The following is a 16069-nucleotide window of genomic DNA, read 5'->3' as shown; positions in this document are numbered from 1 at the left end:
CTTCCCCCTCTTGCTGGCGGGAGGGCGAAGCCCCCCCCAGCACCCGCTCGCCCGCCCTTCGCCCGGGAAGTTCGCCAGGAGTCAGCGGAGAACGGCGCGCCTGTTTTAAAACGATCGGAGCCGACCGGCTCCGATCGTTTTAAAACAGGCGCGCCGTTCTCCGCTGACTCCTAAAGCGGGGAAGTTCGCCAGGAGTCAGCGGAGAACGGCGTGCCTGTTTTAAAACGATCGGAGCCGGTGGGCTCCGATCGTTTTAAAACAGGCGCGCCGTTCTCCGCTGACTCCTAAAGCGGGGAAGTTCGCCAGGAGTCAGCGGAGAACGGCGCGCCTGTTTTAAAATGATCGGAGCCGGCCTGGGGGGATCGGAGCCGGCCTGGGGGGGCTTTCCCTTTCAGGGCGGGCGAGCGGCGGGTGCGGCAGCAGCGAGGAGTTTGCGTGGGAGGCGGGGAAACCCCAATCTTCGGCTCCTCGCTGCTGGGAAGTAAAAACACCATCTGCGCATGCGCAGATGGTGTTTTTACTTCCGCAGCGCTACTTCGCGAAAACCTGCTCGTTGCGGGGGGTCCTGGAACGGAACCCTCGCAATGATCGGGGGATCACTGTACATGCATGACAGAGTTTTTTTAAAGCAAATAATAATAATAATAATAATAATAATAATAATAATAATAATAATAATAATAATTTATTAGAAACCAGCACCTGGGATAATATAGAATTTAGATTGTAGCTTAACTAAAGGGCTTTGCATTCATCCTTCCTGTTATTAAATCATAGTCCATAAGATCCAAATCAAGCATATATATTTTGTTTGTTTATATATAGTGTTGGGCGAACCGAACCCGCACAATTCGGGTCCGTACTGAATTTTGTGGTGTTCGGCATGCCGGACCCGAATTTTTTAAACAATTCATGCTTTAGTTCGGCGTTCGTGCCAAACACCGCGAAAGCCACCACCCGGCTGTCATCTGCTGAGAAGAGGAGGAGGAGCCGGGTGCCGGTGGCGGCAGAGGAAGGCGAACACCGGGAAGCTGTCAGCCCGTCGGGAGGCACAAAAAGAGCTCGGGAATCCCACAAAGAGATTCCGGGGGCGGAGCTTTGACGTCACATACACCGGCAGGTTGCTAAGGACGCCAAAGTGTTCACTTCCTGGATTCCATGGAATCTAGGAAGTGATCACCTTGGCGTCCTTAGCAACCTGCCGGTGTACGTGACGTCAAAGCTCCACCCCCAGAATCTCTTCATGGGAGGGATTCCCCAGCTCCTTCAAAGGGAGGTCTTTTCATGTAAAAATAAAAGTTTTTATTTTCATGTGAAAGGACCTCCCTTTGCTTGCGGCGCCGCTGCGGCGTCCTTTTTTGTAAAAAAAAAAATACATGAAAGGCAGGAAAAAGCCATTTTAAGTTGCACTTTTTAAGTTGCACTTTCAGATCACAGAGAAGGAGAGAGGAAGGTAGTGCTTTTTACATTTCTATTGTTTGAATTCAAGGAGGAGGGGCTGTAAGAGACAATTTTATTGGCAGTTTGTGTTCAATCAGATTAGGCTGGGGCAGGATTAGACTGGGAAGGATAAAAGGCAGGAAAAAGCCATTTTAAGTTGCACTTTCAGATCACAGAGAAGGAGAGAGGAAGGTAGTGGCCCGCGCGCCTAACGGCACACGAATCATATAACTATAAACCAAAATCAGCAAAGTTTGGTAGCAATAGGGGTTGTGGATTTTCTTGCTAAGTACTTGTATTTCAATACATTGTTAAGATGACTGGCTTGGTGCAGTGTAACACTTGTTTGGCTGTTGTCTTCCGTAGTACCTTGTGGAACTTGGGGTACTGCCCTCTTTGCATAAGGACATCTAGGTTAGATGGCGAGATCTCTAGATTGCAGTCCTTAGTTTGTAGCTTGCAGTCTGAAGTGGAAAGATTGTCCCAGCCACGTGCTGTAATGCAGCCATGTGTGCAGCCTCCACTTCCACAGCGCCCCCCGAGGAGGAGGGCTGTGTGGACAACTGTTGGTTCAGGAAGATTGCGTGCAGTTGAGCAAAAACATAGCAATTTTGGTCTCTCTGTATCGAATTCCTATAATGTTCTTGCGGATTTAAATAGTAAGGATGTTGGAGATATTAGCAAGGTCCCTCAGGCAGAGAATGAGGGGATGTTCAAAGGGGAAGTTGTTCTAAGTGAGGTACATAGTGTCAACAAACCATCAAGTGCAGTTAGTAGAAATAAAAAGAGGACACATTTTCTTGTGGGTGATTCAGCTGTTAGAGGTGTTGATTTGGGACAGAGTAAGGATGTGGCGAAGGAGATGAGGTGTCTCCCAGGGGCCACTGCCAGCAGGGACAGGAGGCGGATTACAAACATTGTCAAGGCTGTGAGTAAAGGTAATAATGTTGATGTGGTGGTGCATCTTAGCACAAATGACTTGTCCCAGAGAAATGTTAATGTAGTAAAAAGAGATTTTCAATGTCTAAGTGTGGAGCTGGGTAAAATAACTGATTCAGTGACTTTCTCAGAGGTGTTACCGGTTTGTGGCCAAGAAGATAAAACAACGTGTATCAGAGAGTTTAATGTATGGTTAAGGCAGTGGTGTAAAGCTGAAAGTTTTGGCTATGTAAGTCATGATGTCAGTAGGTGGTCTAATAGGGAGTTGTTTAAGAGGGATGGTTTGCATCCATCATACAGAGGTACCCAGGTGCTCGGTGAGGAATTCAGAACTTTCTTGGACAGGCATTTAAACTAGGTAAAGGGGACAGAGATGTAACTGATGTGGGTGATTTCTGTCCCCGACCAATGAGGATAAATCAGTTTTTGGAAGCTTATAAAAAGGGAGCTGCAAATAAAATAGATGTAGTTGTGGATGATAAGGGGGAAACTAATAATGAAAATAATGTTGTTCGGGTAATGTGCACGAATGCTCGAAGCTTGAGCAACAAGCTCCGTGAGTTAATGGCCATAATATCTAGAGATAATTTGGATCTGGTTGCCATAACTGAGACATGGTTTAAGGATTCTAATGAATGGGAAATATCCATACCAGGATATACACTGTATAGGAAGGATAGAATAGAGAGAAGGGGAGGTGGAGTAGCCATTTATGTTAAAGAAAGTCTAAAAACAACACTAATTCAAAATACATGTCAAGATCTGGAGACTCTGGATTTGCATGCAAAATAAAGAAGGTTCTGTCATTAGAATTGGGGTGATCTATAGGCCTCCAGGGCAATCTGAGGAATATGACAACAAGATGGTGGATGAAATTACCCAAATGGCAGTAAAGGGAGATATTTTGGTTATGGGTGATTTCAACATGCCTGATGTTGACTGGAATATCCCCAGTGCCCTTACATGCAAAAGTAAGAATATAGTAGAGGCCTTTACAGGAGCAGCTCTGGCACAGCTGGTTAAGACACCAACTAGAGGGGAGAATATTCTAGATTTAGTTTTTACGAATGGGAATTGGGTTTCAGAGGTCAAGGTGGGAGAAAATTTAGGTTGCAGTGACCATCTATGTTTGTGGTTTGATGTACAAACTCATTGTGAGCAATCCTATAATGCAACCAAAGTATTGGATTTCAGAAAAACAAATTTTAATGCAATGGGGGAATATTTAGATAACAAATTAAAGGGGAGGGATAAAATGGCAGGAGTGAGCACCCAGTCGACTGTATTAAAAAAGACCATCTTAAAAGCCACTGGACTGTATGTAGGACAAATAACTAAAGGTAAAAGGAAGAAGAAACCGCTATGGTTTAGCAATGATGTAAGGGCTATAGTCAATGAAAAAAAGGCTGCCTATAGGAGGTATAAAGAGTCTGGAAGTATAGCTGATAGGGAGGTGTATAAAATGAGACAGAAGGAGGCAAAACAGATAATATATGCTGCTAAAGCCTCAAAAGAGGAAGAAATTGCCAAATCTGTAAAGAAGGGGGATAAAACCTTCAGATATATTAGTGATAAAAAGAAGAAAAACTGCAGCATCACGAAGCTTAGTACCGGGAATAATACATCCATTAATGGGAATAAGGAGATTGCTGACCATTTCAATAGCTACTTCTGTTCAGTTTTCTCAAAAGACACCTTACAAAATAATACTATAGAGGGATATAGCATTGCTTCCAGCTGTACGGATTCAGCTCCAGTGATCTTAAAAGCCGATGTCTTAGAAGAACTTGAACGATTAAAGATAAATAAGGCAATGGGTCCAGATGGCATCCACCCCAGAGTTCTTAAAGAACTCAGATCTGTCATTGCTACCCCCCTGACTGATTTGTTTAACCAATCCTTGTTAACAGGAGAAGTTCCTGAGGATTGGAGAATGGCCAGTGTTGTGCCTATCCACAAGAAGGGCAGTAGAGAAGAAGCTGGTAACTAACTGGTCAGGCCAGTTAGCTTGACATCAGTGGTAGTTAAAATGATGGAGTCTCTACTCAAAAAGAGGATAAATCAGCACCTAAAAAACAATAACTTATTGGACCCAAATCAGCATGGCTTTACTGAAGGCAAATCATGTCAGACTAATCTCATTGATTTCTTTGACTATGTCACAAAGATGTTGGATGAAGGTGGTGCCGTGGATATTGCCTACCTGGACTTCAGCAAAGCCTTTGATACGGTTCCACATAAAGAGCTGATAGATAAATTAGTGAAGATTGGACTTAATCCCTGGATAGTTCAATGGATTTCAAGCTGGCTGAAGCGTAGACATCAGAGAGTTATTTTTAACGGCGAGTATTCTGAGCAGAGTAAGGTTACAAGCGGTGTGCCACAAGGGTCTGTTCTGGGTCCTATTCTTTTTAATATGTTTGTGAGTGACATAGGGGAAGGTTTGGTAGGGAAGGTTTGCCTATTTGCCGATGACTCTAAAGTGTGCAATAGGGTTGATATTCCTGGAGGCGTCTGTAATATGGTAAATGATTTAGCTTTACTAGATAAATGGACAAAGCAATGGAAACTGCAGTTTAATGTTTCCAAATGTAAAATAATGCACTTGGGGAAAAGGAATCCTCAATCTGAGTATTGTATTGGCAGTTCTGTGTTAGCAAATACTACAGAAGAAAAGGATTTAGGGGTAGTGATTTCTGACAGTCTCAAAATGGGTGAACAGTGCAGTCAGGCGGTAGGGAAAGCAAGTAGGATGCTTGGCTGCATAGCTAGAGGTATAACAAGCAGGAAGAGGGAGATTATGATCCCGCTATATAGAATGCTGGTGAGACCACATTTGGAATACTGTGTTCAGTTCTGGAGACCTCACCTACAAAAAGATATTGACAAAATTGCACGGGTCCAAAGACGGGCTACAAGAATGGTGGAAGGTCTTAAGCATAAAACGTATCAGGAAAGACTTAATGAACTCAATCTGTATAGTCTGGAGGACAGAAGAAAAAGGGGGGACATGATCGAAACATTTAAATATATTAAAGGGTTAAATAAGATCCAGGAGGGAAGTGTTTTTAAAAGGAAAGTGAACACAAGAACAAGGGGACACAATCTGAAGTTAGTTGGGGGAAAGATCAAAAGCAACATGAGAAAATATTATTTTACTGAAAGAGTAGTAGATCCTTGGAACAAACTTCCAGCAGACGTGGTAGATAAATCCACAGTAACTGAATTTAAACATGCCTGGGATAAACATATATCCATCCTAAGATAAAATACAGAAAATAGTATAAGGGCAGACTAGATGGACCAGGAGGTCTTTTTCTGCCGTCAGACTTCTTTGTTTCTATGAAAAGACCTCCCTTTGAACGAGCTGGGGAATCCCTCCCACGAAGAGATTCCGGGGGCGGAGCTTTGGCGCCACAAACCGTTCGGGTTTGGGTTTGGCTGAATTTTGCACGAAGTTCGTCCAAACTTGCCGAACCCGAACACCGTTGAGTTCGCCCATCACTATTTATATAGTTTAGTATTTTGTGTGAGTGCAACTGTTGCATTTTGTACACTAGCTTTTTCTTGGAATGTCCTTGGTTCAAATGGCATTTTCCAATTTTCCAATTCTTCATTATTTTAAAAATAATAAGCAAATTAATAGAAATATAGAACTTAAACTTGGATTGAAGCTTAGATTAAGTGATTGCAACTTCAGAAGCTCATACATATATGTGGGAGGTGTAGCTTTGACCAATCCTTAAAAATAGTGTATTTAGCATCACCCTTAAATAGCCATAATGGTACAAGGAGCAAACAATACAAATTAAGCAATATAAAATTGTTTACCACAATATTACTTTATATAACAATCTTGTATGTTGCAAGCTAAGCTAAAGTTAGGAAATTTACAAAGCATATCACTATTAAAGTGAATTGTTTTCTCTACACATAATGAATACATATTCAGATGGGAACAGTTGGAGGTTTAAAATGGTCACAAGTTTTCTGGTATATCCAATATAACCTAGTCTCTAAACACCTTCAATAGGATTTCATATACAACCAAAATTGAGCACACAATTTCTGTTGCTAAGCAAGACATTTCTTAAGTGGGGTTTTCCTTATTTTAACAGCTTTTGTTGCCACAGTTGTTAAGTGAATCACTGCAGTTGTTAAATTAGTAGTACAGTTGCTAAGTAAATATGGCTTCTCCACTGACTTTACTTGTCAGCAGGTTGCAAAATGTGATCACATGACCCCAGGGCAATGCAACCATCATAAATATGAAGTAGTTACCAAGCATACAAATTTTGATCATATGATCATGGAATGCTGCAACAGTTGTTAAGTGTGAAAAATGGATATTATTCACATTTTTCAGTGCTGTTGTAACTTTAAAAGGTCACTAAACAAAATGGTTGTAAGTTGTGGCGTATATGTAATTGTTCTAGGTGAATGAGTAAGGTATGTAAAAGCTTAATAACTGACTTTTATTTTGACTCTTGCAGGATTCCAGAGACAAATATCAGAATATTTTATCCAGTATTAAAAGTACTATATGATTTGTTGTATAGAATATTGGATTTTTTATCATTATGATAGGAAAATGAATAGAAATAACTTAAATCACATCATTATTTAACTGACCAGTCCTCAAGTATATATCCTTGCAAAGACAGAAATTTGCTTTCCCCCCCTTTTTAGGAATTTTAGGAGTTTAGGAAATATGAAATTATTTCTAATATTTATAGTAAACCTTGTTTAATTTGTGTCATATGAATTTATTTGTAGCCCATCACTAATTGCTGAAGGACTGATAAAAATTCTTGAAGATGATTCATTAAATGGAGAAGTTATGAAGATTACAAAACAAGGAATTAATTTTCATGAATATTATACAACACCATAAAAATAATCATCACTATTTTTTTCCTGAAATAATTTATAATATTTCCTTCCCTAAATTGTTACCAAAAAATCTTGGTAATGTTAATACTTCATTTCAATATGAAAACTTCTGTCAATATGTGAAGGATTTTTGATATTAAAATTTACTTATATTTTCATCAATTAATATTTCGAATGCTTTAAAAATATATTATATAATTTTAATTGTGAAAAGTACAGTTATAAATGTGATGTTTAGCAAGTGATGGCTTAATTAATTTAGAGTTTTTATAGATTTAAGATAAGAGAAATAACATTACACATTCTGTTATTCATAAATTAATCCAAGCAGCATGACAGAATTTCAGGATCTGAGCTACATAACACAGGATTGCATATTTAAGATTTCATTCAAATTAAATAATTTTATCTTTGTAATGAATTTTGCCAAGTGTTTATTCACCTCTTGTACAGACATATTTAACAGTATATATTATAGTTATTTAGTCTGAACCTACCAAATAATATTTGCTGAAACATTATGCTAAATGTAAGATTGTTACCTAGTTACATTAAAAGTCATAATTTGGTTCACCTTTCTCACAAAATATACTTGCATTAGAAAAATAAATGAACAAAAGCTTTTTCTATGAGAGTGAATGATTTCCACTGGCAGAATATTGTACTTTTAGATACAATATCATGACTCAACACAAACTTTTAAACATTTGGAATACAATGTTAAATTACAATTATTTTTATTTATTTTTGTGGCTTCTGTTTTTATTTCTGATCACTAGACTAGCCCCAGCACATTTCTTGGCAAGATTTTTTGAAGTGGCTTGCCACTGTGTTCTTTCAAAACCTGACTAGCTCAAGGTTGCTCTGCTAGTTTCATGCCTAAAGGTTGGGGATGGGGGCTAGAATTCATGGTCTCCTAGTTTCCAGGATGGCAGTCCTTGGGGTCCTGGGCAAGCATACAGTAAGGAGTTGCTGCTTTGGGTCCTCCCAGCCCGGAAAAAGTTGCAGGAGAAACTACTGAGAGCGCTGGTGGGCTTCTCCATCTAAACAAGACTGTGGAATTGCGGCAAGGAAGGCCTCAGCCAATCCCTGGGCTCGGATACACTGCAAAGCCTTCCAGTGTTCTTGGCAGTTTCTTGCCACCCCCTACTGTCTACTTCCCATGAAGTTACTTACCTATAGGCAGTCATAGAAGGAGGCAGCAGCAATACAGGCAGGTCAAGAAGTCATCAAATGACACCAGGAGGGTGATGCCGCGTGGGCCGCAGGGCAGTCAGTGAGCCAGTGACTGGCTAGGCAGACGGGGCAAGCATGTTGCAGATGAATGGGGCAAGTGAATTTCAACCAGGCATGCAGGGGGAGCAAGTGGAACCAGCACAGAAGGGAATGAGTGGAACTGGCTAAAGGGCATGTACAGGCTACTGTTACTTCCAGTTCAAAGAACCGGACCCTATTTTTATAGAACCAGTCCAAACCAGTTGTAACCCACCTCTGTGTTGAGGTAAGAATTGCCTTTAGCCAATGTATAGATTAAAAGTTCACAAACAATATTGCATGCTCATATAAAAATAAGAGATGGTTTATTCAAAATATACTCTATTTTATTAATCCATTTCAATCAGAGTTTCATATGAGTCGTTTTATTTAATTGGTGGTGGGTAATGATTTGCTGCTGGCTAAAACAAATCACCAGTTATTTATTTTAGAGCTTCGTATTTGTGGTATTTAACACCCTGTTATCCAGGTTCATTAGGCACTATGTCTTTTCTCATGTTTTACATTTTTTGCTAAAGAGATGATTTATTTATTTTTTATTAATTACATTTGTATGCCACCTAACTCTGTCTTCTCTTAGTCATTCCAGTTATCGGTGAATATCCTTTTAGATTTGTTTGTTTATTGTTTGTGATAGTTTATTTCACACTTCATCATTAGGTTTATGTCCAAACTAGTATGACTTGTGTACTATTCAATCATTTTTAATATAGTCCCATTCTTCTTTTATGAATTTCTACATTCTGCCCTATCATGTAGTGCAGCTACAAAAGTTGAAAGGAAGGAAAATTGATTCATTAGAAAAACTCATCCCATGGACACACACCCATGACAAGAAAGCACTGGAGTCCATATGGCCAGGCATATCACTGGAAGACAAAATCATAACATTCTACTTTACTTATTTGAGCCATTTCATGTGATCCAATTCACTGGAAAAGGCATTTATGCTCGGAATGTTCAGCAACAAAAGGAAATGAGGCTGCCAAAAACCACAGCAGTAAGACATCAGCAAAGGTGACACTAGCCAGAGTATAAAACAACTGAAAGAAGTGATACTAGATTGAAAAATGTGGAGATAACTGGTCTATAGAACAGCCTGGGAGCAGATACAATTGAACAGACCATCACATTGGTTTGGTTTTCTTTTCTTTTCCTTTTTTAAAGTGGATCAATAAATAACAAAATTGGGATGCATAAATAGTTCTGTTTGCTCGTCTAGAGAAGGGGAGGGTTGCTATTTCCTTGTCTTTCCTCACTGGCCTAAAAATAATAATAATAATAATAATAATAATAATAATAAATAATAATAATAATAATAGTAATAATAATAATAATAATAATAATAGTAATGTTTATATGGATATTATAATAATATCTCTCTATGGCAGCTGGGCTGTGACTATCCGCTGAGAAAACTGCAGGTTTGCAGCCATCAGATGCCAGTTTGGGAGTGATGTGGATGAGAACGGAGGAGGTCTCACATGCATGCAACATACTCTAATCCACATCCATATACTGTACCTCTCTCTCTTTCTCTCTCTCTCACACACACACTCAGAAATGCACACACAAACACACACTTACACATATAGGCAGGATGAGGTAATGTTAGGAAGCATCAATCCACTGAGCAAACTGTGTATTAGCAAACCCCTCCTCTGTGACCTGATGATAGGTTGAAATTTACTCCAAGCAGACAGAAGGCAGTCAGTTTATTAAAGAGATAGGACTTTGGCTGATCACAGATATCTGGGCCAGAGGGGTGGAGGATGGAAGCAGGAGATGGAATTTGAGGGGATATAGTCGTTCCGGAGCACCAACCTGTGTGCCTATCGACATTCCTCTATCCCAAAATAAGCCCAAAATTTCATAAATAATTTCATAAATCATTGCTAATATTACACACTGTGTCATATAAAAACAAAAAGAACCTTAAAAGATTGCACAGGAGAAACTAGTATAGTTGCATTCTGGAATGAAATTTTGAAACACCAGAATGATTCAAACCATTAGTGATAATTGCATCTACTCACAATACTTACCTAATAGGCAAATTGAATGATGCCCTTCTATTAGTATCTGGATAGTCAGAATTCTTGCTCAAATGCCTTACTAACAGAAACTATCCTAGTTAATTTGTGAACTGCTTTTTCCCCTTTCTGTCTCCTGTGTTGTTTTTCTCTGTCTCATTTATATTTATTGTGTATACAGATGTCACAGAGTATTCTATAATCATAAGGGCTTTCTTTACAACCCATCCAAAAATGGGAAAATAATTTAATTAACAGCATTATTATGTATTCATAATGTCTATAGGATATTACTCTATATTAAAGATCTGGAATAAGTTTTTAATATTGTGGCTTTCTGTAAATAGAATGGATTACCATTCCTTAACAATTCATTCCCTAACAATACACTAATGAAAATAAATGCTTTCTGGGATTCCCAAGTAGCACGTATTTTGCAACCTAAATAGGATGGCATGCATCCAGTTAACAAAATGAAAAGAAATTGAGTTTGTTTTGTCACTTACAGAACAATCTGATCGTATCTCAAATTAAGTATATACTGCATTTAATATATCACATAATGAAGCCTTGACCGTTTTCTAAAATTCAAATGCTGCCTAAAACACTCCTTTTGAGATACAATATAGAGCTATTTAGCCACCCGGAGTCTTCGGAGAGGGGCAGCATACAAATCTAATTAATAATAATAATAATAATAATAATAATAATAATAATAATACTGACCGAATTCTGAAGCATAATACACCAGACATTGTGATCGTGGAGAAAAAGAAAGTATGGATCATCGACATTGCAATCCCAGGAGACAGCAGAATTGAGGAGAAGCAGCTAGAGAAATTAGTGAAATACGAAGATCTAAAAATCGAGCTGCAACGACTCGCATAAGCCAGTGAAAGTAGTCCCAGTGGTACTTGGCATGCTGGGCGCAGTACCAAAGGATCTCAGCGGAAATTTGAAAACCATCAGAATTGACAAAATCTCCATCTGTCAGTTGCAAAAGGCCGCTTTAATGGGATCGGCAAACATAATTCGCCGCTACATCACGCAATCCTAGGTGCTTGGGAAGCACCCGACTGGTGATGAAATACGAAATCTAGTGATCTCGTTTGCTGTGTTGTACTGATAATAATAATAATAATAATAATAACAATAATGTTATTGTTATTATTATTATTATTATTATTATTATTATTTAGCTACAAAATACTCTGTTGAGATACAATATAGAGCTATTTAGCTACGACTAAAAGGGAAATAATTACAGATGGAAGCAGAAGATTCACAGTTCTTTAAAGTAAACCAAAATTCCACTAACCGTAGTACAGGTACATAATGCTGTTGTTGGACTTAATGGCTTTGTATTTCTCCATTGTCACCACTATCATTCACTAATGTCTATTTCTAAAATAATAAAAATAACATGATTATTAATAGTTGCCATATTTGTCAGAGTATAAGACGCACCTTAGTTTTGGGGGAGAAAAATAGGGAAAAGAATATGCTTACCAGGTATTCATCTGGCTAATGTCCTTAGTCTGGTCAACTTCAGCACATTATCCTCTGGTTAGGGCTTTAAAAAAATTATTCTGAGAGAGTAACAATGAAAGAGGTTGAAAGCCAGTAAGAGCTGGGAACATCATTAGCATCTGGGAAGAAACATTCAGAGGAAGTAGAGCAATGGAAAAAAAAATCCTACAAAGACAGAGCTTGGAAAACATTCTTCTTCGCAGAGAGTAACAATGAAAGAGCTTGCAAGCTGGTATGAACTGGGAACATTGTTAGCACCTGCTTAGGGCTGGAAAGAAATATTCGGAGCAAATAAAGCAATAAAAAAACCTACAAAGACAGGGTTTGGAAAATATTCTTTGCAGAAAGTAACAATGAAAGAGCTTGCAAGCGTAAGAGCTGGGAACATCGTTAGCAGCTAATTATGGCTGGAAAAAAGCTACATTCAGAATATAAGGCACACCCAAATTATCAGCCTCCAAAAATATGGTATGTGAATGTTCAGTTACCAATGATTTCTCCTCTTTATTGCATGGCACACTCAATACTTTTCTCTATTACTTCTCTTGCAATGAGCATTATCATTTCTATGGTAATTGTATATTCCTAAGTCAATTCATCCAGTCCTCCATCACCTGTCACACTATAGACCTGTATGTCAGCCTCTCTGCATTATTCTTCATTGCTTCACTGCATCGGCTGCCATCAGGAAACAGGGGTAGGGGGAGGCATTCAGGATTTGGGGATGGAAACATGCTGGAGGAGCCCATAGGAGTTTTCAATTTGTATGAGAAAGAGACAGGAGGGGGGGGGGGAATTGCAGCCTGGCACAGACCCACAGAGCAGACCTGCTTATCACCAACTCAAGGTTAATGGCCTGTGTATTCCAGAAGTATGACACGCCAGCCAAGATGCACCCACCTGATGCTTATGGGCATTTCGGATTGAGTGGACTGCCAAAGGGGGGTGTTGGGGTTACTTTGTAATAGGCACCTTACATGCCTTTTTCTTCAGAGTTTGTTTTTCTTTATTGCATTCACTTCTGATTTAGTAAAAGTGCTCTCTGAAGTTCAAAATGGACTCTGAGTTTTATCCTAAATTCTGAGTGACGCAGATCTGATACTGTGCTTCTCAACTTTGACAACTTCAAGATGTGTGGAATTCAATTTTCAGAATTCCTCATCCAAAATGTGCAATTCATGGCTGGCTGGCGGATTCTAGAAGTTGAAATCCACACATATATTTATTTTATTTTATTTTATTTTATTTTATTTTACTTTACTTTCTTTGTTATTTTGTTTTGTTTTATTTATTTTATATTATTATTATTATTATTATTATTATTATTATTATTATTATTATTATTATTAATTAGATTTGTATGCCGCCCGTCTCTGAAGACTCGGGGCGGCTCACAACATAACAGTGATACAATGCATTACAAATCCAATACAGTAGAAAAATAAAATCAATTTAAAAAAACATTAATAACATAGTAAAATCCCTAACTATACAATCATACATATTCAACCTAATCCATCATACAGTAAGGCCAAAAACGTAACAAAAAAGGGGGGAGAGGATGGTAATTATCCCCACGCCTGGTGACAAAGGTGGGTCTTCAACATTTTACAGAAGGCAAGGAGGGTGGGGGCTGTTCGAATCTCTGGAGGGAGTTTATTCCAGAGGGCCGGGGCCGCCACAGAGAAGGCCCTTCCCTTGGGTCGACATTGTTTAGTCGATGGGACCCGGAGAAGACCAAATCTGTGGGACCTAATTGGCCGCTGGGATTCGTGCGGCAGAAGGCAGTCCCAGAGATATTCTGGTCCGATGCCATGCAGGGCTTTATAGGTCATAACTAACACTTTGAATTGTGACCGGAAACTGATTGGCAGCCAGTGCAGTTCGCGGAGTGTTGATGAGACATGGGCATACCAAGGGAAGCCCATGATTGCTCTCACGGCCACATTCTGCACGATCTGAAGATTCTGAACACTTTTCAGAGGTAGCCCCATGTAGAGAGCGTTGCAGTAGTCGAACCTCAAGGTGATGAGGGTATGAGTGACTGTGAGAAGTGACTCCTGGTCCAAATAGGGCAGCAACTAATGCACCAGGTGAACCTGGGCAAACGCCCCCCTCGCCACAGCCGAAAGATGATGTTCCAATGTCAGTTGTGGATCGAGGAGGACGTCCAAGTTGCGAACCCTCTCTGAGGGGGTCAATAATCCCCCCCCCAGGGTAATGAATGGACAGATGGAATTGTCCTTGGGAGGCAAAACCCACAAATTTTATTTATTTTGTCAAGCATATATATGATTACAGACAATCAGTGATCGGCTACCAAAATTTTTACTACCACACTGTAGACATGGCTTATGCATTTTGTTTCAACATCTTTCAGTTCAACATCTTTCAGGTGTTCTGTGGTGGAGTTCCATTTTCATTACCCCACTGCATTCCCCCACGTCTGGGCAGTAGCTCTCCCGATTATCTACTATATAAAGTGTATGTACACACACGGATACACACACAGCTCTTCTAAAATTATACACATTCAACCACATTTACTGTGATAGGAAAAACATACCCAGAGCCCAGAAGGGGGGAAAAAATCAATTTTTTGCTACCAGTACTGCGTACCTGACCATACCCATAGGAGCCCACCCCTGCAGACAATGTATAATGATTATTGTGAATACATAACATGTATAAAAATGCTTATGAGTACACGAAATGGGGACATTAAGACAGGGATGGTAGGCACACTTGAGCGCTTATACAGACCTCTTAGGAATGGAGTAAGGTCAATGGTAGGTAGTCTATGGTTAAAATTGTGGGGGTTTGGGGAAGAAACTACAGAGTCAGGTAAAGTATTCCAGGCATTGACCACTCTGTTAACATCCTAAAGTTGCCAAGGTTGAGAAACATTGGTTTAGAACACAATTGTCAAACTCACTGCATCATGTTGCTATCACATGATGTTTCACAATGTTTTTCCTATTTGCAAAGCTGGAGTAGGCATGGCCTATGCCTGACGCATCCAGCCTGCAATCTGCCACTTTGACACCCCTGGTTTAAGAGATCGTTTAGATACGGAGTAACAAGGAATCTGGTCTAAGCTGCTATACTGTCTTCATCTACAACTTAAAATTACAGTGGTACCTCTACTTAAGAACTTAATTCATTCTGTGACCAGGTTCTTAAGTACAAAAGTTTGTAAGTAGAAGCAATTTTTCCCATAGGAATGAATGTAAAAGCAAATAATGCGTGCAAACCCATTAGGAAAGAAATAAAAGCTCAGAATGTGGGTGGGAGGAGGAGGAGGAGGAAGAGAAGGAGGACAGTTGCTGTCAACTGTCTTTTACTTTAAAGAAGGTGAGGTGAGGGGAATAAAAATAAATCCAAAACTTTAAGGCAGCGGTCCTCAAACTACGGCCCGCGGGCTGCATGCGGCCCGCTGAGGCCATTTATCCACAGGTGAGTGACAGAAGCACAGGATCCTGGCCACTATTCCTTCTAGCCTGTGTGGTTGCACAGCCACACAGGCAAAAAACAAACTCCATGCGGGTTTTTCAAACCCCGTGCGGTAGAGTCGGTGCCGTTTCTCCCACCCGACAGTTGATCTGCTGTCGACCAGGAGAAACCCCCGTGAGCTCTGAGCTCCGCCTGTCTTCTCCGGCTGTATTCGGGGACCATACCCCGCCCACTCCTGCCAATATTCTTCCCGCCGCTGGGAAGAAACAGGAAGCAACCCACCCACCCCCGGAAATAAGAGGCAGCAGTTGGATGGCCTCACCACCTGTGCGCAGAAGCGGCACCCTGGGGAAAAAGTGGTGGGCGTAGACTTGTGCCTACACCAGAGCTGTCGCCTCTCCCTCTCCCCACCTTTCCCGTAAGTTGACTTGCGGGGAGTCTCATTTTTTCAGCAGAGAGAGAGAGAGAGAGACACACACCCTCAAGTTCATTCATCCTGCCTGCTT

General features: G+C 40.1%; 1 protein-coding gene across 2 annotated transcripts in view; it reads left to right on the top strand.

Annotated features, from left to right (window-relative positions):
* HPGD (15-hydroxyprostaglandin dehydrogenase) overlaps positions 1-7899 on the top strand; it is a 52964-nt gene extending 45065 nt beyond the window's left edge. For both annotated transcript variants that reach the window (XM_070756607.1, XM_070756608.1), the window contains one exon: positions 7156-7899. In XM_070756607.1, the coding sequence (XP_070612708.1) occupies positions 7156-7273 (118 nt within the window). In that variant the 3' untranslated portion in view covers positions 7274-7899. The remainder of the gene's footprint in view (positions 1-7155) is intronic.
* Positions 7900-16069: the final 8170 nt, after the last annotated feature.

The sequence above is a fragment of the Erythrolamprus reginae genome, chromosome 7 (genome assembly GCF_031021105.1).
Source record: "Erythrolamprus reginae isolate rEryReg1 chromosome 7, rEryReg1.hap1, whole genome shotgun sequence".
NCBI lineage: Eukaryota > Metazoa > Chordata > Lepidosauria > Squamata > Dipsadidae > Erythrolamprus > Erythrolamprus reginae.
This window is presented reverse-complemented; position numbering and strand designations above follow the sequence as displayed.